The 23,001-nt window shown below is 55.4% G+C and overlaps 9 protein-coding genes across 9 annotated transcripts; 7 read left to right on the forward strand and 2 right to left on the reverse strand.

The window, feature by feature from the left end:
• The first annotated feature begins 34 nt into the window (after window positions 1-34).
• Window positions 35-3,616, forward strand: BCV69DRAFT_309500 (hypothetical protein). The gene is made up of 2 exons (XM_025494718.1): window positions 35-2,788; window positions 2,864-3,616. The coding sequence occupies exons 1-2, from the start codon at window positions 167-169 to the stop codon at window positions 3,509-3,511; spliced, it is 3,270 nt and encodes a 1,089-aa protein (XP_025350780.1). The 5' UTR covers window positions 35-166; the 3' UTR covers window positions 3,512-3,616.
• A 183-nt stretch (window positions 3,617-3,799) lies between these two features.
• On the forward strand, window positions 3,800-5,766 carry BCV69DRAFT_244111 (pyruvate decarboxylase; the record flags this gene model as incomplete). Its single annotated transcript, XM_025490093.1, has 3 exons — window positions 3,800-4,288; window positions 4,371-5,358; window positions 5,432-5,766. The coding sequence occupies 3 exons, from the start codon at window positions 3,800-3,802 to the stop codon at window positions 5,764-5,766; spliced, it is 1,812 nt and encodes a 603-aa protein (XP_025350781.1).
• Window positions 5,695-7,755, reverse strand: BCV69DRAFT_5327 (FMN-dependent alpha-hydroxy acid dehydrogenase). Its single transcript, XM_025495355.1, has 2 exons — window positions 7,022-7,755; window positions 5,695-6,937 (listed from the first exon to the last, which is right to left on the reverse strand). Exons 1-2 carry the CDS (start codon window positions 7,361-7,363, stop codon window positions 5,987-5,989), a joined length of 1,293 nt encoding a protein of 430 aa, XP_025350782.1. The 5' UTR covers window positions 7,364-7,755; the 3' UTR covers window positions 5,695-5,986.
• A 392-nt stretch (window positions 7,756-8,147) lies between these two features.
• Window positions 8,148-10,136, forward strand: BCV69DRAFT_285908 (MFS general substrate transporter; the record flags this gene model as incomplete). The annotated part of the gene is made up of 3 exons (XM_025493503.1): window positions 8,148-8,546; window positions 8,673-9,051; window positions 9,073-10,136. The coding sequence occupies 3 exons, from the start codon at window positions 8,148-8,150 to the stop codon at window positions 10,134-10,136; spliced, it is 1,842 nt and encodes a 613-aa protein (XP_025350783.1).
• Window positions 10,137-10,395: 259 nt separating this feature from the next.
• On the reverse strand, window positions 10,396-11,096 carry BCV69DRAFT_254231 (Redoxin; the record flags this gene model as incomplete). Its single annotated transcript, XM_025490551.1, has 3 exons — window positions 11,052-11,096; window positions 10,827-10,963; window positions 10,396-10,743 (listed from the first exon to the last, which is right to left on the reverse strand). Coding segments are annotated over exons 1-3 (501 nt in total), but the record flags the coding sequence as incomplete, so codon positions are not given.
• A 366-nt stretch (window positions 11,097-11,462) lies between these two features.
• Window positions 11,463-12,497, forward strand: BCV69DRAFT_295941 (putative MET16-3`-phosphoadenylylsulfate reductase; the record flags this gene model as incomplete). Its single annotated transcript, XM_025493953.1, has 2 exons — window positions 11,463-11,714; window positions 11,811-12,497. The coding sequence occupies 2 exons, from the start codon at window positions 11,463-11,465 to the stop codon at window positions 12,495-12,497; spliced, it is 939 nt and encodes a 312-aa protein (XP_025350785.1).
• Window positions 12,498-14,239: 1,742 nt separating this feature from the next.
• Window positions 14,240-16,094, forward strand: BCV69DRAFT_279559 (actin-like protein). Its single transcript, XM_025491296.1, has 7 exons — window positions 14,240-14,450; window positions 14,533-14,796; window positions 14,866-14,990; window positions 15,057-15,375; window positions 15,456-15,770; window positions 15,855-15,861; window positions 15,940-16,094. The coding sequence occupies exons 1-7, from the start codon at window positions 14,397-14,399 to the stop codon at window positions 15,999-16,001; spliced, it is 1,146 nt and encodes a 381-aa protein (XP_025350786.1). The 5' UTR covers window positions 14,240-14,396; the 3' UTR covers window positions 16,002-16,094.
• A 173-nt stretch (window positions 16,095-16,267) lies between these two features.
• BCV69DRAFT_295943 (hypothetical protein) lies at window positions 16,268-21,357 on the forward strand (the record flags this gene model as incomplete). The annotated part of the gene is made up of 3 exons (XM_025493954.1): window positions 16,268-16,630; window positions 16,709-17,032; window positions 17,116-21,357. The coding sequence occupies 3 exons, from the start codon at window positions 16,268-16,270 to the stop codon at window positions 21,355-21,357; spliced, it is 4,929 nt and encodes a 1,642-aa protein (XP_025350787.1).
• Window positions 21,358-21,605: 248 nt separating this feature from the next.
• BCV69DRAFT_244553 (hypothetical protein) lies at window positions 21,606-22,958 on the forward strand (the record flags this gene model as incomplete). The annotated part of the gene is made up of 2 exons (XM_025490117.1): window positions 21,606-22,657; window positions 22,706-22,958. 2 exons carry the CDS (start codon window positions 21,606-21,608, stop codon window positions 22,956-22,958), a joined length of 1,305 nt encoding a protein of 434 aa, XP_025350788.1.
• Window positions 22,959-23,001: the final 43 nt, after the last annotated feature.

Here is a 23,001-nt window from a genome sequence, read left to right on the forward strand (position 1 = left end):
CAGATGCATGACTTGACCCACGACCACCACCAGCAACCACTCCTTTCTTCCACACAGCCATCGAGTGCCTCCACTCTTGCTGCGGCTGCATTTCTGCCTTCTCAACTGCTTCGTCTTTGGCCTCCGCTGTGTGGATGTAATCCGGCAGACTCAGCGCCCTGCCCTGATGTCAGTCTCCAGCCAGGCATCGAAGGAAGACCTGGATGCGGATGTCTCACCATCGACAAAGGCCGGCGAATCCGCGACTCAAGGAGCCGACCATGATGGTGCTTCTCCTCACGTAGTACAAGCAGCACAGGAACCCATACCCATCGAGCTCGCCCAAGTCATACCCGATCTACAGCTCCATCCACCTGATGATGAGCCGGAAGAGGAGGAAAGGGCGCAGGCTGGGGCTACGTCCGACGAGGAGGGTGATACTTCAGGTGGAGCTTGGTCGACTACTGTGACTCCAGTGGAAGAGATCGAGGGCTTCGATCTCCGTATCAGAGTGGAAGAATCGCAGGACACAGAGTTCAAAGAGCAGCCACCTCTGCGGAATAGGCCGGCTCATCTATCACACAGCCGCATCGAGTCCCTGCCTCCTCAAAGATTCTCGGAGGTTGATGTCGAGGACATTGAACACCCTCAGGCATCTTCTTCCCGGCTCTCGTCATACCTCGTATACAATGGAAGGTATTCCAGCCCCAGACCTTCCGGACTCTCCAATGCCTCAATGGAGGAGGACGAAGAGATCGATCTCGATGCTCAGAATCATTACCACGCTGGCCGTGAAACCGAAGGCGTGCGAGACTTGTCTGAGACCGAAAGAGCAGGTCTCGACTTCGTCGACGTGGCTTTGGATGCTCAGAAAGGAATCTATGGAAGCTCAGGAGCCTCACATGCTAAGAGCAGAACCTCCCTCGAGATCCGGTCTGACTTCCTCAGCAGCGATGGAGCAAGGGGACAAGCCCCTCCCATGAGTCGGAATGGCAGTGGCCAAGACTTGGGCGTCTCTCCATTGGCAGGGAGCAACGGCAACATGAGAATTGCTTTTTGGAAAAAGAGGAGCAGCGTCACCTCGCAGGGTGACAAGGATGAAGGCGAAGGGCAGATCGATGCAGAGGCCGGTGATGCTGATATCGGGACATCGAGGAACGCGCCTACGCCTTCAAAAGAGGTCCCGGCAGGATCCCATGTGGACCAAGGCGACATGGGCAGTATGTCGCGATCCTCTTCGTTCGGTTCGGTGACGGAACCTGGCAAGAAAGTCGCAGGCCGGTACCGAGGCCGAATCAGCGCCTCAACCTCGCCTGCCACCTCGCCTCGCATCGAGCGAAACCCGTCCATATTTGGGGGAGGCCATGGCGAGCCTTCGAGTGGCCTTGGTATGCCGCAGCCGAGAAAGTATTCCGAAGGAATGACGATGATGGTCGCCAATGACGATGGTGAGGTCGAGGTGATTGATCTCGGCTCGGAAGGTCCTGCAGTATCCGAACAAAGCCAAAACATCGAAGACCAGCCAAACGGCGCAGCTGCTGTATCTGCAGAGGGTGGTTCGACTGCAGCTGATCGAAGCACAGACGGAACCGATATGCAGAATGCCGTGAAGCTTCAGAGGAGCGGCCGGTCAGCTGGACCGCTACTGAGTGATGCAAGTGTCTCTCCTGAGACAACATCTGGAGATCGAGAGACGCAAAGCGATACCGTTGCGACGTCTTCTTCGTCCAGAGGTGGCAGATCAGCTGGACCGATACTTGAGGATGCACAAGATTCAGAAAGCAGCCCTGCTCCAGCCACTCCTTCTACGTCAGCAACAACGAGCAAATCCACAGGAGGACGATCCGCCGGCCCAATACTCAAGGAGGCTTCCACTTCACAAGCAAGCGGACACGCCCGGAAACCATCAAGAGGGCCTTCAGCACTCGAAGCTCACATCTCGCGGACAAGACAGACTACTCTACCTCCCAAGGCTCGCAATGAGGATCAGCGTCATCTGAAAGACTTCGAGCTGATGATGAAAGAGAGCAAGCTGTCCGAGGCCAAGAAGGCGAAGGAGGATGAAGCGCGCCAGCGTAAGAAGGAGGAGGAGCAGCGCGAGGCCATCAAGGTGTGGGAGAGTGAGATCCTGAAGGACTGGCGCGTCGCTCGGAGCTCAACGCGCCTCAGAGAGTATTGGTGGAAAGGATCGCCACCTGCTCTGAGGGGCAAGGCTTGGCAACTGGCGATTGGCAATGCTCAAATGCTGCCAAGGAACCTGTGTCAGACGACCAAGACTAGGGTAGCCGACCTCAAAAGCAGCGGCAAATGGCCCCCTACCAACCCTCTCTGCGACAAGGAGCAGCATGAACAGATAGACATCGAGTCAGAGATTGAGCAGGACATCGATCGTACGCTGCCGAGCTTGAAACTCTTCCAACGTGAAGGAGGCGTTTTGTACGATGACCTCAAAGAAGTCCTCGATTGCCTTGTTCTGATTCGTGCAGGCCAAGCAGAAGAGCTGGCAAAAGAGCGCGACCGCAAGGGGGACAAAGGCGCGGATCATCAAAAGAGAGACAAGGCTCCCAATGGTCTCTCACAGGCAGCCAAGGCAGCCCTTACCCCCCAACTCTACGTTTCGGGTCTTTCACTCCTTTGTGCGACGCTTCTGCTGAACTTGTCGCAGGCAGAGACACTCGTTGCGGTCTTGAATCTCGTCGCCTCCAAGGCCTGGCTCAGAAGCATCTACTCCGTGGACACGGAGCATCTGAAGGAGAGCGCAGCCTTCGAGAGAGTCCTTGATACGTTTCTGGCTGACCAATTGCCCAAGGTGAGTAATGCCAACGCGAAGCTCGCCTAACGACAAGTCGGCTGACCCTCTTACCCGTCCGTATTCACTGATCAGGTGTACGCCAACATGCAGGCGCGAGGCGTCCGACCCTCAGCATATGCGCGGGACTGGGTACGACTCCTTTTCGTTCCACTTCTACCCTTCGACGTCGTGTGTAGACTGTGGGACAATATCTTTCTCGAAGAAAGCGACTCTCTCATCTTCCGCATCTGCCTCGCACTGGTCACCCTCCTCTCTTCGCGGCTGTACGCGCCTGATGCGGCTGAGCTGTCTTCGATCTTACAGGGCAGGAATCGAGCTGCGCTGGCTGTGTGGTATCGAGGACTGCAATTTGCGCCTGCCAGTGCAAAGGATCCAGCGAGTGCTCAGGTCGTAGCCTCTCTGCCTACACCGACCTCGCCGAAGAGCGCAGCAACCCCCCTATCGGCGATCCTAGAGCGGTCCTCTGGCACGCCTGGCCATTCCGCAAACAACTCAATGTCAACAACGGAGGGCACAAGCGCTGAAGAAGAGGGCAGTGTACCACAGTCCGCCTCTTCAGTCGAAGCGCCTCCTAGTTGGGTGCCGCGCGACTGCCTGTTCACGACGTACGGCATCAACGAAGACAACCTCTTCCGTGGACTAGAGGAGCAAGTCGGCATAGATGGGTGGTTCAAGGAGACGACGTTGGAGAGACTGATCGGACGAGAGCTTGGCGGGTGAAGAGCGAGAATACTTTGGCCCTGTAAATAGTGCTCGTGGGCCTCGCAATGTACACAAGCGCTCCCTGGGCAGTGAGCTCCGTCCCGAGCCGCGAATTGGCCCGCCATTTGACCCGCCTCCACGTTCGGCGTCGTCGGCGGCCCGGCACGTCTCCGCCGAATGACCCTTCTGTCTGATCCTCTTCCTGTTCGCCTATCCCCTTCGCCCCTTCTGTATACTTTGGTACCCTCGAGTCCTCCTTCACCCATCTTCCATCTTCCAACCCTCACCTTGCGACTGTTTCTCACCATGGCGGACGAAATCAGGCTCGGTGACTACCTCCTGGAGCGGCTCGTGCAACTCAAGTTGCGCTCCTGTCTCGGTGTGCCAGGCGATTTTAACATGTCCTTCCTGGACCTTATCGAGGATCATCCTAAGTTGCAGTGGGTCGGCAATGCCAATGAGCTGAATGCTGCTTATGCTGCTGACGGGTATGCTAGGATCAAGGGAACCATCGCTGCCGTGGTCACGACGTTCGGAGTCGGTGAGCTGAGCGCTCTCAATGGTATTGCTGGTGCCTTTTCGGAGAGACTGCCAGTCGTGCACATCGTGGGTGTACCCTCCACCTCGGCTCAGGGCCAGCATGCCCTACTGCACCACACCCTCGGAGACGGACGTTTCGAGGCGTTCACCGCCATGAGTAAGCAGATCTCTGCTGCGATGGTGGAGCTGGGCAACTTGAGGCCGGAGGAGGCCCCTAGGGAGATCGATCGAGTACTGAGCATCTGTGTGAAGGAGGTTGGTACGGGCCAGATTCCCAATTCTTTCTTGTTTCTGTAATGGTTTGCTGACCCTCTCATCCCCGCATCCCATACCGTAGGCTCGTCCAGTGTACATCTCGATCCCAACCGATAGGACGCACACGAAGGTGCCCTCGGCCAAGCTCTCGACGCCCCTCGATCTCAGCCCTATCTCAAATGAGGCCAAAGAAGAGGAGCACGTGCTGAACGAGATTGTTTCCCGAGTGAAAGGCTCAAAGGACCCAGTCATTCTCGTTGATGCATGCTGCATTCGTCACGGCGTGGTAAACGAGACCTATGAGCTCGTGGAAAAGTCGGGTCTGCCCGTCTTCAGTTCGCCAATGGGCAAGACTGCCATCAACGAGGAGCACAAACAGTACGGTGGCATCTACGTGGGCGATATCACAGCTCCAGACATCAAGGAACGATTCAATGCCGCGGACTGTGTCATCAGCATCGGAGCTCTCCTCTCGGACTTTAACTCAGGCAACTTCAGCTATAAGCTGCCGTCAAATTCCATTCACCTGCACTCGAACCGCGTTCAGATTGGTTACGCCCACTACCCCTCGGTAGGTATGAAAGCTTTGCTTCCCAAGATCTCAGCTGCCTTGGCCGCAGACCACAAGGGACGCCTCGACTACACTCTTAAAACAGTGTCGAATCCGACAAACAGACTTCCTACTCAGGAGGAAGAAGGCGAGGCTGCCAAGAATGACCCGGATGTTATTTCACAGGCCTATCTCTGGCCACGACTCGGTCAATTCTTCCGCAGCAAAGACCAAATCATTGTCGAGACGGGAACCAGCTCCTTCGGTATGCTTCAAGCCCGTCTGCCTGCCGGATCTATCTTCGTCTCCCAAGTTCTTTGGGGATCTATTGGGTGGAGTGTTGGAGCCGCCATGGGCGTGGCGCTGGCTGCACAGGAGGAGAAGCTTGGTAGGACCTGTCTCTTCGTCGGCGATGGATCCCTCCAGCTCACGGCACAGGAGATCGGAACGATGATTCGACAGGGCCTCACCCCGATCTTGTTCATCTTGTCGAACGACGGGTACGAGATTGAGAGAGAAAGTGAGTATACAGACGGCAGGCAGAACCCAGGCGGGATGACTTGAAACATCACACTGACATAAGAGTATTGCAGTCCACGGCCCTCAACGCTCCTACAACAATGTATCGACATGGAACCACTCCCTCCTTCTGGACGCCTTCTCTGCGCCGAATTCTTCGCGTCGCAATGTGTACAATGAAGCAAAGGAGAGCACACCTCCTTCTCATCAGCATGACATTCAGCCATCCAAGAAGGCCTATCACGCAGTCCATACGAAGAGCGAACTCGATGCGTTGCTCAAGAACGAGGAGTTCAATAAGGCCGAGACTATTCAATTGGTGGAGATCTTCATGAAGAGGGACGACACACCTGTGCTGCTGAGGAAGCAAGCGGAGGCTACCAGCAAGGCTAACAACCCAGATGCGTGAGCCGCTTACTTTGAGCGTGTGGCGTTCCTACTGCGACCAGTTATTATCACTGGCGAAATATTCTTAGCCCTCCATCATCAAAGAGCTTGTGTGTGTGGCACGTCAATCAATACATAGAGTCGCATTCTGCGGATTTGCAAGAGACAGTCGCGGCTGCGCGAAAGGATCTGTCGTTGAGCTGACGCTTCGAGGACAATACATGTGCCGGCTGTGTTGCATCTTAGAGACGAGGACCCAGCTGCTTCTTGTGTCTCAGAGCGGATCGATCGATGTCCTTGATACTTTTGAAACCACCCACGTTCATCAAGATGTCGAACTCTGCCAGCAAACTCTTCAAGACGTGTCTCACTCCCTGCTCTCCACCGATGCTAAGACCAAAGATCCACAGTCGGCCAATCATCACCAGCTTGGCGCCGAGGGCGAGTGCCTTGAAGACGTCGCTAGCTCCTCGAACACCTGAGTCGAAGCAGACTGTGAGCTTGTCGCCTACAGCATCGACGATCTCGGGCAGCACCTCGAGCGAGCCGACAGCACCGTCGACTTGTCTACCGGCATGGTTGGAAACGACGATACCCTGGCATCCGATCTCGAGACTCTTGTTGGCGTCCTCGACTGACTGGACACCTTTCACTAGGAAGGGCTTGTTGCCAGAGATGCGGTGCCACTGCTCCTTGGCCCACTTGACGCGCTCCCAATCGAAAGTGTGCCCATGCCAGACCGTGTCGATGTACTTCCTGCCGGCGGCCTTGGGATCCTTGACGGGATCGATGCCGAGCGCAGCTAGACGACGCTGGAAAACCTTGTCGGAAAGACCGATCTCGTGGCCAGTGACACCCTTGTAAGGTGCATATGCCCCAATGGCGACGTCTTGGTGTCGCCACGCGAGCATCGGGGTGTCTAATGTGCAGACTGCTGCCTCCCAGCCAGAGTCGTGAGCGCGCTGCAGAAAGCTGATACACAGCTCATCGTCATTAGGAATGTAGAGCTGGAACCACCTCAGACCGTTGGGGTCTGTGGCTCCTGACTGGGATTCGATACCCTTGGCGGCGCCCTGGACGTTGTGAGCCGCGGCTTCCTCGATAGGAACAGAGCCTGCAGTGGAGAGACTGTAGGGGATTCCGAGCTCGCCGGCCACACGTGCCACAGGCAGCTCTCCTTCTGGGTGGTAGATCTGCGAGATCGGCGAGATCCATAGAAGCTTCAGTCAGTCATTGTCAAAGCGTATGAGTTTTAGAGTGTCCGTTGTGGGGCTTACCTTATTCAGTCCTACAGGCGAAATCCCGATGGGGACGGAGAGCTTCCTGCCAAAGATCTCGGTAGTGGTGTCGCGAGCGTTCGTGTCTACGCCCATGCGAGGGACAATCTTCCAGTCCTTGAAGGCATCTCGATTCGACTTGTGAGTGTCTCCGAGACCGGCATTGCACGAAGCATAGCTCCACCCCGTCGCAGAGAGCCTTTCCTTGGCCAGGCGCTCCAGCTCATCGGGGTGCGTGCTGAAAGGCGGCTCTTGGCCATCACGAGTCGCCTCTACGAATTTCTCCCGGCGGTAGAGAGCCCAATGCGGCGTCGAGCGAGGAGGGAGATTAGTTGGATCCATCTTTGATTGTTTGGATACTAACGTAAAGGAGCTAAACGTCCTCGAAGGGCCGAACAAAAAGTGTGTGGGGTATCGGTGTAGCCAGGGTGCAAAGGCCGCCTGCAGGGTTCGCTGCTAAGCTAAGTGGAGAAGGACCGGATTTTGCGGGGTAGGAGCTGGACCAGTCGCCGCCGCCGATTCGCGACAGTGGACCCGCCCAAGCCTCGGTCAGCGTCAGATCTAGTCGGCCACACATCACACATTGAGGTAAGGTTCGGAAGCGAAGTACGTCTTTAATGACTCACGAAGGCAAAGGCGGCAGTGGTGCCTACTTCGCCCTATTACCGCCGAACGCTATTCGCGGGAAGCGCGTCCGGCATGGTACAGCGGCACACGTCGCTTACTGCTCCGCCGACGCTGATCTCAGGATCCTCCTGTGCATCTCCCATGTGCCATGTGTTTGTTATCAATGTGCTTTTAGACCGACCCGGTCATCTTACTTCCTTGCTCTGAAGTCGTAGAGACATGAAAGGGTTTCGGATTTAGGCTCGCAGATGACCGAATCTCCGATCGTCGGCTTGACGGCGGGCGGGTCCAAGTCTTTGGTCATGTCGCATTTGTGCCCCGGCTTCGGACAAACGTCGGCCCTGCCGCTATCGCCTTACTCCATACAGGATCGTGGCTGGGTAGAAGGCATAGTGTGATTTGAATTGACTCGATTTACCTTTCTGTCTTACTCTCTCACTCAATCATTCAGTCTCACTCTTCTTCATTTCGTTGTCTGCTGTAACGAGCTAAAGGCTCTATGTCGCGGAACACTGAGGCATCCACTTCAAGCCACAAGGCTCACATCGCCCCGGCCTTTGATGCGCGACCCGGCCGCTCGCATGCCAGAAGCTATAGCAGGTCTAGTGCCCTCGGTCTACAGAGAACACACAGTTTGAGGGAGGCTTATGATGCGGACGCTGCTAGCCTAGATGGCGAGCTCGGCTTAGCGTCGATTTCGAGGCAAAATTCCTACCAGGCAGCGAAAGCGAGCGTTCCTCGCACTGGCGGAAAGTCTGATCCGCAGACCCAAGCTTCCTCAGAGCAGAGCGCTCAATCACAGCGGCCTCGGGCAGCCTCACGTCTATGGACACAAGGTGGGCGTGAGGACATACCGGAGGGAGCAGTAGAGCACGACAATCAGGACTTCGAAGCGACAGTGAGGGAGAAGCACGAGCTGAAGGATGCTCGGGAGGGTGGCGATGGCCTGCAGGCAGCCACTGCGACCTCTTTGTCGGATGACGCTAGCAGTCAGACTGCCGCTACGCACGCTGATCCTGAGAAGCAACAAGGCAGTGTACACGAAAAGCATTCCAACACAGACGAAAAACAGCCACAAGACCCGAACCTTGTCACTTGGGACTCTCCGGATTCGCAGGAAAATCCACGCAACTGGCCACGAAAGCGGAAATGGGCCATCATGGTGCTCGTCAGCTCCTTTACTTTCTTCTCGCCGCTGTCTTCCAGCATGATCGCTCCAGCGCTACCACTCATCGCTCAGGAGCTCAACATCACCAGCTCCATCACTCAGAATCTGGTTCTGTCGGTGTTCGTCCTTGCCTACGCATTCGGTCCCCTTTTCCTCGGACCTCTCTCGGAAATGTTTGGGCGGCGGCCGGTCATTCAGCTCTCCAATGTCTTCTTCATTGCTTGGACAATGGCATGTGCGCTTGCTCAGACACAAGGCGAGCTCACCGCCTTCCGATTTCTGGCTGGTCTGGGAGGCTCTGCACCTCTGACGACGGGAGGCGGAACCGTTGGCGATCTCTTCGTGCCCGAAGAGCGAGGCAAGGCGATGGCTATGTACTCGTTGGCTCCGTTGCTTGGCCCAGTCATAGGCCCAATCATCGGCGCTGCTGTGACACAGTATGTGGGCAGCTGGCGCTGGATCTTCGGCATCGCGACGATTGTGTCGGCCACTCCAGCCATCCTGGGCATCTTCTTCCTGCGTGAGACGTACGCACCTCAGATCCTAGCCGCCAAATGTGCTCGCTTGCGAAAAGAGACAGGCAACGACAAGCTACATACAGCCTTCCAGATTGGCGCTCTCTCATGGCGGGCTCGCTTCAGGGTCAACCTATCGCGCCCTTTCATTCTCCTGACGACTCAACCAATCATCCTCGTCCTCGCGACCTACATGAGTCTCATCTACGGGACAATGTATCTCTTGTTGACCGAGTTCAACTCGATCTTCATAGAGCAGTATAACGAGAGCACCTTCATCGCCTCTCTCAATTATATCAGCTTAGGATTTGGCTTTACAACTGGCGGTCAGGTTGGTGGTCGGGTCATTGACATCATCTACAGACGCCTCAAGGCAAGAAACGGAGGCGTCGGGACACCTGAGCACAAATTGCCCGTCATGTTCGTGGGTGCCTGGTTCATCCCGATTGGTCTGATTCTCTTCGGCTTCACGGTGCAGTACAAAGTCTTCTGGCTGGTACCCAACATCGGTGCTTTCATCTTCGGCTGTGGGATGATGAGTGTCTTCCTCTGCTTGCAGAACTACACAGTCGACTTCTACAACGTCTTCGCTGCGTCGGCTCTTTCCGCAGTTGGTCTCTGCCGCTCACTCTGTGGCTTCGGTCTGCCTCTAGCTGCTCCCAGCCTCTTTGACAGACTAGGCTATGACTACGGCACTCTGCTTTTGGCAGCCATTACGGCTGTTCTGGGCATTCCCGCTCCGTTCTTGTTCTACAGATTCGGACCTTGGCTGAGGCAGCGTTCTACCTACGCATCCACTGCTTAGTCCGACCAAGTCTGACGACTGAACTTCCCTTCTTCTCTGGACCGCACTTTCTCCAACATGTACCATATAGCACCTCTGCACGATTCCGCTTCCTCTTTTAGACTCAGCAGCATGAACATTATAGCCAATAAGATTATATTTTGGATGTGAATGTTTGAACAACCTAGACCGACAAAGAGACTGCAAGCATCTATGCGGCTTGTGATGACTCTACAACAACGACTTCGTCTATCTCTTGACCATACATCTAGATCAGGGCCAAGACAGCATCAGCACCCGACACAGTGACCTCTCCTGGGTTGGGCTCGTTGGCGAAATGAGTAATCTTCAAGTCGTCTACAATGAGAGCGTACCTTCCGGTCCTGACTCCCATTCCTCTTGCGGTGAGATCAACGGTGGCTCCCAGAGCCTGAGAGAGGGCCAAGCCGGAGTCGTTGGCGAAGTGAACACCTTCCTTGGCGCCGGAGACCCGGCCGAAGGCGCTCATGACAAATGCATCATTGGCAGCAATGATGTATACCTCGTAGCCCTTTGTCTTAAACTCATTGGCCTGCTTGATGAAGGCAGGGATGTGGTTGACATGGCAAGTAGGAGTGAAGGCGCCGGGCTGAGTGGGAGTAGGAGGACAAAGAGTCGAAGGGGTGAGACACAGAGCTCCTGCATCAGAAGGAGTGCGGATGCTTCACTCACAATGGCAATGATCACTGCCTTCTTTCCCTTGAGCTCCTTGTGCAGCTGAGCGGGCACTGGCATGCCACATGCTCCTAGCGACTCGAGCTCTGGGCTGTACGGCACCTCGATGAAGGTGGCATCAGGGATAGTGTCTCCTGCAAAGTACCAAGTAGGAAGCGAGGATACCTGGGTCAGCTGACAGTTGCTTGAGCATGCTTAGCAGCCTTACCGTCCGTGACTCACCAACTTTGACAGACATATTGAGCAAGGAGTAGGGAATGGTTGTAGCACGGCGATAAGGAGAGTAGAAGCGCTCAGAAGATCTGGAGCCATCGTTGCCGAGGATTGCGCCCGGGTTGCCGAACTGGTCCGACTCCAGTTCGCGCGCGTGTGGAGCGAAGGCGGTGACGCGGGCTTGACTGCCACCACGTGGCCGAAGTGGCGTCGGGGTTAACGCATTCCGGAGTTTGGAGTGATCACGACATCGACGGCGAGGTTCTTCATTGCCCGGCCCCGTAAGCCAAGGCAAAGGCTGGGTCCTGATTATTTCCACTCACCCTGAGTCCTGCGTCTTGTATATCAATCCTTCTCCTCTATCCACAACTACGAATCTCCCCTCCCATCACCTTTCCCTTTCGCATCACTTTGTTAAAGATGCATCAACCCCAGGAGCAACACGCCGAGTCTAGCAGCAAGGCTGCGGACGACGCCCGCATCCAGTCTGTGGTCGAAAACCTGGAGCAGATCAATAAGCAGTTGGAGGCAGCAGACCCCTTCCAGATCCTCGAGTGGTCCATCGACAATCTACCTGGTCTCTACCAGACTACCGCCTTTGGTGTGACAGGATGCGTCAGTCTTGACCAAATTTCCAGGATTAGCGAAGCGAGGGCCAAGGCTACAGGACAGGTAAGTCGGAATCGGAAGCAAAACCTAGGGGCCCACGGCTTTGGCACGCGACGACAGCCCGCTCACGCCTCGGCTCCTGTTTTTCCTCTCGCACAGCCCCACCGTCACCTCGTGCCCCTCATCTTCATCGACACCCTCTACCACTTCCCTCAGACCATTGAGCTGGCCAATAAGGCCGCCAAGCACTATGACGCACCTATGCACGTCTACACTCCCCCTGAGACTGCGAACGTAGCCGAATTCGAGAAGAAGTGGGGCTCCCAGCTCTGGGACCGAGACGAGGAGACATACGACTACCTTGTCAAGGTCGAGCCCGCTCGGAGAGCATACGAGGAGCTCGGCGTCCGAGCCGTCTTCACCGGTCGTCGCCGCTCACAGGGCAAGGACCGCGCCAACCTCAACGCAGTCGAAGTAGACGAGACCGGCCTGATCAAGGTCAACCCATTCCTGAACTGGTCTTTCCAGCAGGTAGACACCTACGTCAAGCAGAACGCTGTGCCCTACAACGAGCTTCTCGACATGGGCTACAAGTCCATCGGAGACTGGCACTCAACTGCCCTTCCCAGCGGCGACAGCGCCGAGGGCGAGCGCAGCGGAAGGTGGCAGGACAAGGGCGGCAAGTCTGAATGCGGTCTGCACGCGGACTACTTCAAGCTCAAGCGCATGGCTGAGAAGAAGATGCGTGAAGCAGAGCTGGCCAGGAGAGATGAAGAGAAGGACAAGGTCGACATTGTCGCTGCTGAGCCTGCAGAAAACGGCATCCAGCCTATCGTCTCGGTCTAAAAGGTCTCTGCGGCCGATATTTATCTCAACAACTCTAGCATCTCAGCATACGTCAAAAGCCCTCTCTCACTAAACATACCAGCATTCTCATCAAATCCACAAGGCTTGCGACTACGGACAGGTTCATAGACGATAGCAGTATGTCGCTCTCGTAAAGCTGTAGGGTATAGATGGGTACTGCACCCCGCAATACAATTCATAATCGATTCACACACATTGTGTGATAGTCTGACTGCTGAAGTATAGAAGCGGACTCCATCCCTCCACATCCCTCCACCCCACCAAAGCCGGCTCTATCGAAGCCCTCTCACTTTACAGGCCTCACTTTCGAGTGAGTTTGTAGGACTCTCACGGAAGGGTAGAGGAAGCTCTGACAAGAGTTCTCCTTCTGCCTTTCTTGTGCGGGTCCTTTCAATTCCAGCCTCGTAGGTGAGCAGGGTCAAAATGTTCAGCCAACAAAAAGCCCCTACCTTCCATCTGTGACACTCCACGGAGGTCTGGAGGAAGGAGGTGACGATGATGAGATATATTCAAAGAGAGCCTGCGCTTCTTGCGCATGTTCGCTCAATCGTTGTTGGACATACCGCGTACAGAGGAGATGCACGTTGACGAATGTGACCGGTAGCAGATGACGGGATTTCACCTTGGCATGCTGCCGATCTGTGCCTCCACTTGAGCTAGCGAATGGTAAGACTGAGCCCCGATCAGCGTTACTGCCCATCTCGAAAGCCAGTGGTGAAGACTACCTCGGAAGTAGGCGACTGCGCTCGGCGTGATGGCTGCGTAGTCGACGGGCCGGCTTTCAGAGGCGCACGCAGCTTTGACGAGGCGCGATGCAACAATGAGTACGTAGATGCCACAGTCCCAGCCTGGCGAGGGAGTGGAAGAGCGGGGATGACAGGATGTACAGTAAGCGAAGTGTGGGGCTCAGAGACTCCTCGGTGGACCGACCGTTGATCTGTGCTACCTGTACCTCGTCTATCAATCTAATGTTGTCTCCCTGTACGGTCTCGAAAGCTCTGATCACTGACCCAGCCGCGGCGTCGTTTGCGGTGCCGAGGGAATCGATCTTCATGCCAGAGAAGCCTCCTGATTCTCTTCTGACGATCACAGTGGACCAGTGAGACCCTGCATTCGGTATGTCAGATGGCCCGTGTGCGAACGCGTCGTTGACTAGGTCCGTGGTCGAAAAGCAAAGAAAGATGAAGTCAGCCTCACGATGATGGTAATACTCCTTGAGGTCTGACTGACTAGGCAAGAGGAGCATGTGTGCGTCCACAGGAGGGAGAGCATTTCGGGCGTCTGCGTCTAGGACAAGAATATGGCGCTATGTGAGTGAGTGTAAGCAGCCTTCAGTACGCTCTCATCTACATTCGCTCTCACCTGCACTTCCGGCAAGCTCTGTCATCATGCCCACAGCCCATGGCATGTAAAGCTGACATCTCGCCTCGGCTCGCGCTTCCCTGATAACAGAACCGAGTAGCTCAAAGTAGAAGCTGATTACTGCGTCGTTGAGCCAGCCGCGTTGTTCCAACGTCTGCACACGAGACGTTGACATCGACCAGAGGCCTAAGCGCAGGTCAGTATGTGAGCTCGGAGCAGACAACCCCGGAGACAGTGGATGCGCTCTGCTCACAGCAATGTCAGAAGGTCGGAGCAAGCTATCACCGAAGGAGACAGAAATTGAGTCGCTGACCTCATTGACCATCCTACTGGTGTGACTATTGGCAGCGAGGCTGACCAGAGGAGGAAGTGCTGGTGACTTGCGCCCGAGCGTCCCCGCTTTGCGCGTGAGCGAGGTGTTGGACTCGAAGCGCCCTTGTGCAGCAGCCACTCTTCCGTCTTCCCGTACCCTCGCCTCCTCATCACCATCACCGAAGCTTCTCCTTCCTCGCATCGATGCCGTCCGAATATGACGACGTCCTCACTAATCAGCCGGTCGTCCTCGACAACGTGAGCATAAGAGACGGCGCTCCCACGTACCTTTGAGAGCTAGAGCTGACCTTGTCTCCCCGGTCTGTCTCCCTGCGTCTAGGGCTCTGGCACGCTGAAAGCAGGCTTTGCCGGGTCGTCCCTCCCCACATGCTACTTCCCATCATGTGTCGGACGGCCGAAGCATGTGCGCTGTATGGCAGGCTCGGTCGAGGGAGACATGTTCATTGGCAGAAGGGCACAGGAGCTCAGGGGCCTGCTCAAGATCAAGTATCCAGTAGAGCATGGGATCGTGACGGATTGGGAGGATATGGAGAGGATATGGGCTTGGACGTACAGCGAAGAACTCAGGACATTAAGTGAAGAGGTGAGTCTGTCCATGAAATCGCAGCTGGCGAGCGAGTCATGCTTACTCTCTTGTCCTCTGCCCCTCTAGCACCCGGTCCTTCTCACAGAGGCACCTCTGAACCCGCGGTCGAATCGCGCGACTGCAGCCCAGATATTCTTTGAGACGTTCAACGTGCCAGCTCTGTTCACTAGTATACAGGCAGTACTGAGTCTGTGAGTCGCTAGTGAAGGGCTTTGATACATCGATGCGTTGTACGCTGACACGGATCCCTCGCACAGCTACTCTTCCGGACGCACAACGGGACTGGTGCTCGACTCTGGAGATGGCGTCACACACTCGGTGCCGGTATTCGAAGGCTTCTCGATGCCGAATGCCATTCGGAGAATTGATCTAGCAGGCAGGGACGTCACTGATCACCTACAGCTGCTGATGAGAGGAGCGGGATACGATATGAAGACGAGCGCTGAGAAGGAGGTGGTCAGGGGTCTCAAGGAGGAAGGATGCTATGTTAGGAGCACGTCGGGTAGCAACAGCAGCAAAGATGATTCTATGCGGCCGACAGAGGAGTTCAAGCTGCCAGACGGGCAGGTCATCAAGGTGAGCGAAAATGCGACCGTGTCCGCATGGCCACAAGGTACTGACAACCCTGCCTACGTACGCGTGGTCTCATCATGTAGCTGGGAGCAGAGCGTCATCTCGCTCCTGAAATACTCTTCAACCCTGAGCTCATTGGTTCGGAATACCCAGGCGTACATCAACTCGTCGTAGACAGCATCAATAGAGCAGATCTCGACTTGCGGAAGAACCTGTACAGCAACATTGTGTTGAGTGGTGGGACTACTCTGACAAAGGGCTTCGGAGACAGACTGCTGTATGAAGTGAAGAAGCTGGCTCTGAGGGACATGAAGATCAAGATCTACGCACCTCCGGAGCGGAAGTACGCAACATGGATCGGTGGAAGTATCCTCGCTGGGCTTAGCACCTTCAAGAAGGTATGTTGCAAAGAGCACGTTCCACCTTCTATACGATTTTCTGCTGACGCTGTACTGCATTTGCTATCCTGTTGCGCTGATCAGATGTGGGGTAAGTCATACACGAAGAGTATCCGACTCCTACGATCTTCCTGACATTCACTCCCTACGTGTGTCTGCTCTCCAACAGTATCTGCCGAAGAATACCAAGAGGATGGCGAATCGATCTTCAAGAAGATGTCATCCTTCTGAGCGCTGCTGAAAGGTCACACGTTGTCATTGTAATTCTATGCTCTCTCTTCTCCCTCGCTTCACTCCATCAATACCACCGAGATTCTCAGCACCCTCGTCGGAGAATGACTGGTGGAGGTGCTTGTCTCCGGCCCCTTTCCGTTGGGCGTGCCACCTATGCTCCCATCGTATTGCTTGCACCTTTCACCCTATATACCCGCCGTTACTTCCTCATGAGGCCCTGATGGCTTGGCAGAGAGTCTCACAGCCTTGCTACAGTCCTCACCATGGACACTCTCTACGCCTTCATCGCGTCTCGCGATGAGCTGAACCCCCTCGATTCCGCGGCCCTTGCCTACATCCCTCTCGTAGCGCTCGCTGCAGCTCTCACATCATGGCTCCCTCAAGGTCGGGCGCTGATACCAGCCTTTGTCTCCGATGACGAGGCTCAAGAGGTCGCCGAGAAGAGGTCACTAGCGGTGGAGAAGAGGACAGGGAGGCCTGTGAGGCTGGGCCGGGAGGGTTTCGCCAGACAGAGCAGACGGCTGAGGTACATCCTCTTGCTCAGTTTGGTGGAGCTGATAGGCTGGAGCATAGTGACTGGGTACAGTCGCAATTGGATGAGAGGCTTGGCCACTTCGATGACTTGGGTGAGTCATGCTGACAACAGTCGTATATCCAGACAAATGTGCTGACTATCCCCACGCCTGCCTTCTTTGCATTACCAGCTAGCTACTTTAACCTCGCTAATAGCGTCGCCACCTCAGACAGCGCCTCTGTCTTCGCTCATCTCTCTGGCTTTGCTCTTTGCCTCAGCAATCGTCTCTCTGCTGCAAGAGACCCCGCGATTCACATCCTTTGCCACGCTACCTGTGGCCAAGCTGCTGGGCCATGTGCTGGACCTCATTCTTTTAGCGATCATCCTGAGTCTGGTAATGCTGATGCCCGTGATGGCAGGAGGTTGGGAAGCCACGGTAGATGAGGAAGAGAGAAATAGGGTCATAGCAGGCACCGTAGTCGAAGAGAAGGAAGATATGGCAGACAACTACGATGTGAGTCTAGTGGCACCTTTGCAGTACTCGAATCGAGCTGACTGTTTCAGCGTACCACTGTGCACCGTGATATTCGCGTGTAGCTATGCCCCACGACGCCTGAAGACTACACCTCCCTGGCTTCTACTCTCAGCTATCGATGGATGGCAGGAATACAGAACCTCGCCCTTCAACGCCCGCTACTCCCATCGGATCTATGGAGACTGAGATGTATCAATGACACACGGATGCTGTTTAGTAAATTCAGAACGACGCAGTACAATTCCAAAGGTAAACGCCGAGGTGTCGCCTCTCGCCTCCTTGCAGCAAATGCCAGGGATGTCACACTGGATGCCGTCTACAAGGTCATTGGGGTCACACTATCCTACGCAGCACCAGCTCTGATGCGGCAAATTCTCGAAGCGATCGGCAAGGCAGCAGAGGAGGACGGTCACGTTGAGCGAGCGCCGGGAGAATGGACACCTCGGTCAAGAGCATTCGTCTTCGCATTGATAGCTCTTCTACTGACGCTTGTGCGATATATTGCCGAGCTTCTCAATTTCCATCACGCCCGTCAAGTTGGTCTGCGGGTCAGGTCAGTCATGGTAGCAGAGCTCTTTGAGAAGGCGCTCAAGAGGCGTTACGTTGCTGGCGAGGTTGCTTTGACAACCAACGGTGATGACAAGGCTCCTACACCCGGATTGAGGGAGAAAGCTGCAAAAGCTTTCAAGCGAGCAGATCGGACGAAGGCAGAGGCTACGCCGCGTACCGATGGTGCAGAGACGAACGAGGCAGTTGCAGAAGAGGTAGACAAAGAGACGACAGGGCCTCAATCTTCCGAGGCGGCTAGCCCTTCGGCAGACATCGGCAAGGTGGTCAACATGATGAGCTCAGACGTCAATGTCCTCTTGAGACTCGGATGTGATCTTCACCAGCTATACGGAGCTCCAGCTGAGGTTCTCATATCCGGCATTTTCCTCACAAGGCTACTCGGTTGGTCTGCTCTCGCTGGCTTCTCGCTGCTTGTGCTTGCCACGCCCATCAATTACGTCCAGGGACGCTTCAGCGTACGTGCTTCCCGTGACTGGAAGACGAAAACAGACAAGAGGATGGGTCTAGTGACGGAGCTTCTGAGCGCAGCTCGCTTCATCAAGCTGCAGGGCGTCGCAGCTCAATGGCGAGAAAGGGTCCTCGACGCTAGAACGGCAGAGATCAGTGCTCTGCTTCGAGTCCTCTTCACGGAATTGGGCTTCACCATCATCTTCGCTGCCCTGCCTATCGGAGTCTCTTTGTTCAGCTTCTTCTGTTACGTCAAAGTACAGGGTAATGAGCTTACGGTCCCCGTTGCGTTCACCGCCGTCACCCTCTTCTCGATGGTGAGAGCGCCGCTCAATGCTATACCAGCCTTCGCAATGGCAGGTCTCAATGCCATGGTCTCTATTAAGCGACTGGAAGCTTTTCTCGAAGAAGAAGAAGTCGATGACTTCGTTTCCTCGCTTTCGGGCCTATCCTCACCAAATTTGGAGACGTTGTCTCCTCCCTCGGTACCTGCCGATGTCTTTGAGCACTCCAGCTCTAGCGACAGCTTTCTTGAAGTGATCGGCGGATCTTTTGTCTGGTCCAAGTCAGCCACATCGCTCAGCGAAGGAGCGCTTACCAAAGGTACTTTGCGAGACATTACAGTCTCCTTTCCGCCTCAACGCCTCTCGGTGATCGCTGGCCCGACAGGTAGCGGTAAGAGTACATTACTTCACGCCATTCTGGGTGAGCTACGGCAGACACGTGGTTCTCTCATCCTACCCAAGTGGGTGGGAGGGAGCGCACGCAGCGGTCTTTCGTATGCAGCGCAATCACCCTGGATAGAGGGCGGTAAGTCGATCAAGAAGAACATCCTTTTCAACAATCCATACAATGAAGAGAGGTACAAGGCTGTCTTGTTCGCCTGCGCACTTCTCGACGATCTTCGACTGTTCGACGATGGCGATGAGACACGAGTCAGCAGCACTACTCTTTCCGGTGGTCAGCAAGCCCGAGTCGGGCTGGCGCGAGCGCTCTATGCCCCTTCCCATACTGTGCTGCTTGATGACCCTCTTGCCGCGGTAGATGCACATGTCCAGCGTCACATCATAGTGCATGCCCTCAACGGGCCTCTTGGGAGAGGCCGAAGAATACTGCTGGTGACACACCATGTCGGAGCGGTCCTCAAGCTTGCAGACTATCTGGTCTATCTCAGAGAGGGACGGGTCAGCTTGCAGGGCAAGGTTGACCAATTGAGAGCCCAAGGTCTGCTGGTTGGCGCTCTCGAGGAGAGGGACATCGATCTCAATGCTGTAGACAATGTCTCTTCCAGTAGCCGAGGTTCGTCCGTGACGTCTACCAAGACACAAGACAAGGTCACTACAAAGGATGTGGACTCGGACATCCCCGACACATCTACTGTAGTCAGTCAGAAGCCCGTCCGGCTGCTGTATGATCTGGAGAAGCGCAGAGAAGGGAGCGTGAAGTGGTCATACTACTCCATCTACATCGGTGCCTCATCACCTCTGATGTGGACTCTGATCATCGTCCTGAGCGTAGCTTTACGCTTGGTAGCCTCCGGAGAACAATACTGGCTGAAGGTATGGGGAGAGGCAAGTGGCTCTTCTGGCAAGCGCACAGGCCTGATTGGGAAACTGCCACCTGCAGAAGGGCACGAGAACTTTTACCTTGGCACATACGGTCTCATTGGTCTGTCCATCGTCGTTCTTGGTGTAGTGAAGTCAATCATCTTCTGGCTGGCTACGCTGCGAGCTTCTCAGAAGCTGTATGTCCGGCTGCTGTCGGCGGTCTTGGCAGCTAGACTGCGATTCTTTGATACCAACCCACTCGGTCGAATCATGCAGCGCTTCAACCAGGACGTCAGTGTCATGGACAGAGAGCTTCCTTCGAGCAGCGTCAACTTCTTGAACAACAGTATGGCTCTCACTGGCCATCTGATCATTTGTGCTGTCATTGTACCGCCGATTTTGATACCCGCCGCCATATTCTTCGCCTGGGGCCCCTCCTACGTACGAGGTTTCTTGGCTTGCACTAGAGACATGCAAAGGATCGAGTCGACTTCGACCTCGCCTCTCTACTCGGTATTCGCATCCTCGATGGCAGCTGTCACTACCATACGGGCGTTTGGAGCAGAGCGATTTCGTTTGGATGAAATGCTCACCATTCTGGACGTCACCCAGGCTCAGTGGTGGGCCATCTGTACCATCGAGGTCTGGCTTTCTTTCCGCTCACAGATTCTGGGAGGATTCGCGGTCTTCTTGGTGTCGACCTTGGCATTGACCGGTGCTGTTTCCGCTGGCAGTGCGGGAATGGTGATGACATCTGCTCAGCTTCTGACAGTCTTGTCATACTACCTCTGTAATGATTGGAAGCATCTCAGCAACAATCTGAACTCCATCGAGAGGATTGCGGAGTACTTTGAGCTACCTGCGGAGAAGTCTAGCGAATCCGGCGGTCAGGGCAAACAACCACCAGCGGCTTGGCCAAGTAGCTCGGGCTCCATACATCTAGACAAGCTCTGCCTGACTTATGATGATACTCTGCCTGACGTCTTGCACGACGTCACCATCGATATCGACCCCACTCAGCATACAGCTATCGTTGGGAGGACCGGATCAGGAAAGACTACCATGGCCTCGGCTCTTCTTCGTGCCCTCGAGGCGAAGTCGGGAAAGATTATCATCGACGGTATAGACATTTCAACCTTGGATGTAGAGACATTACGTCGTCGCATCTCACTGGTCTCCCAGTCACCCATCCTCTTCAGCGGTACAGTCCGATCCAACCTTGACCCCTTCGACGAGCGCACAGATGAGGAATGCCTCTTTGCGTTGCGCCGGGTCCGGGTGGCAGCTTACCGCACCGCTGCCGAGCAAGCCTTGCGACATGTAGACGCTGAAGATGCAGGCGAAGCTCTTCACTCGGCCGGCACCTCTGCCCCTCCTGTGATGACACTCAGTCTGGACGCCCCAGTAGCAGCGGGGGGCGCCAACTTCTCAGCTGGAGAGGCACAGCTTCTGTCACTCGCCAGGGCCCTCTTGCGCGATGCTCGCGTGGTGATACTGGACGAGGCTACTTCAAGCACAGACTCAGAGACCGATGCTGCGATTCAGACTGCCATTCGCGAGATGCGCGACTCGATTGTCATCACCGTCGCTCACCGGCTGCAGACCGTGCTGGACTACGACAAAGTCCTGGTATTGTCTCAAGGTCGCGTGCTCGAGTATGGACCCCCTGCAGAGCTTTTCGCTAAGGCAGACGGAGAGTTCAGGAAGATGTGCGAGGCCAGTGGTATCAGGGAGGTCTAGAAATTCGGTCACACTGGGCATGAGCGATACAGCATGGACATTTCTGGACTATCGGCCGATGGTGAACCGAGGTCGGGGATCCAAATTTCGAAAGTTGTCCCTTCCGCTTCTTCCCAATTTCTTGTCCATCATGTAGAGTAGATCACATACCATCCTCGCTCGTCTCATCGATATCCCTCTTTGTCGTCCCCTAGGACACTGGACTTGCGCTTGGAGCTTTTGGAAGAGTGCGGCTAAGTGCTCGGGTCATGCCGGGCTCGCGGAGAGGACGCACATACCAGGCGGAATGGGAGTACGATCCGAACCACCCTGACAATCTGGACATCGCGCCCAGCTGGGACAGAGTCAAGAGTCAGGCTCATCATGCACCAGCTGGCAGCCGAGAAGATGAATCAGCGATAGCCTCGACATCAGAGCTCGTTGCTGAAGATCGCTGGCAGCAGGATTCTGCAGAAGACATCGAGCAGTGGGGCATTGCGGGGAGGATCTGGGAAGCGGCCTACCTCTTCAAGCTCTACCTCTGCCCACCGCGGGAATCTGTCGAGTTTGACCCACCATGCCCTCTTTTCGCTCCCCATGAAGAGATCAGAAGCAAGATCGAGGGTTCAGCTAATGCAGCTCTCCGTATCCTCGAGCTCGGTAGCGGTGCAGGCTATGTTGGCCTCTCCTGTGCCCAAGAGTTGGACAGGTACCGCCGGAGCAGAGAGGCGTCAGGGTCGCAGTCGCGGAGAAATGATCGCCTGGTCCTGACGGATCTGGAGAATGTGGTGCCGCTGATGATTCGCAATGCTCGGCTGGCAGGCTTCTCAGATGCCTGCTCAAATGGTGGGAATACAGAAGCTGCCACATCGCGCTCGAGCTTCGTAGACGTCCTCGTCCGCCCGCTGCCATGGGGGTCAGCCCCACACGCTGCTTCGATACTACAGAAAGAGTTGTATCAGCAGCCTTTGGACTACATCCTCTGCTCGGACCTAGTCTACTTCCCCTACCTGCTTCCGCCGCTGTTGCGCTCTCTCCTTGATCTCACCGATCCTTCTGCTGCCGCTTCCCACATTCCGTCGCAGTGCCCTGAAACGGCAGCACCCTCGAGACCTGTAGTTCTGATGGCCTACAAGATCCGCTCTTACGCCAAAGAGGAGGCTTTCTGGTCCGCACTCGGCGTCTGGTTCGACGTGGAGATCGTCAGCTGTCGGTACTCCTGGCCCCTGGAGTCTCCTCCATCTCAGGCAAAGGGAGACATCGTCGGTCAGAGACAGGACATGAGAGAGAAGCGACGAGAGGGTGCATGGCACCGCTTTGGGTCCTTCAAGGCAGATCTAGATGGCCCACAAGCAGCGCCGAGCGGCAGGGAAGATGCAGAATGGGAGGAAGAGCAGGAGTCAAGCGATGATGCCTACTTTCTCTTCGCAGCTCGACGAAAGCCCTCCACACTAGCTTATAAGGCGCCCGAAGATGACATCAAGCTCATGGACGGCTTCATGGCGGTCTCACGAACCCACGACTCGAGGGGAGACACTGCCGACCAAGAAGAGCTCGTGAGGGGTGAGGGAGGCGCAGACTTCATCGAGTGGGCCCTCATGGGAAGCATGGATATGACGTGAATTTCAGAAGAGCATGTATGGACAAAAAATTCGTGATAGCCCC

The sequence above is a fragment of the Pseudomicrostroma glucosiphilum genome (assembly GCF_003144135.1).
Source record: "Pseudomicrostroma glucosiphilum strain MCA 4718 unplaced genomic scaffold BCV69scaffold_1, whole genome shotgun sequence".
NCBI lineage: Eukaryota > Fungi > Basidiomycota > Exobasidiomycetes > Microstromatales > Microstromataceae > Microstroma > Microstroma glucosiphilum.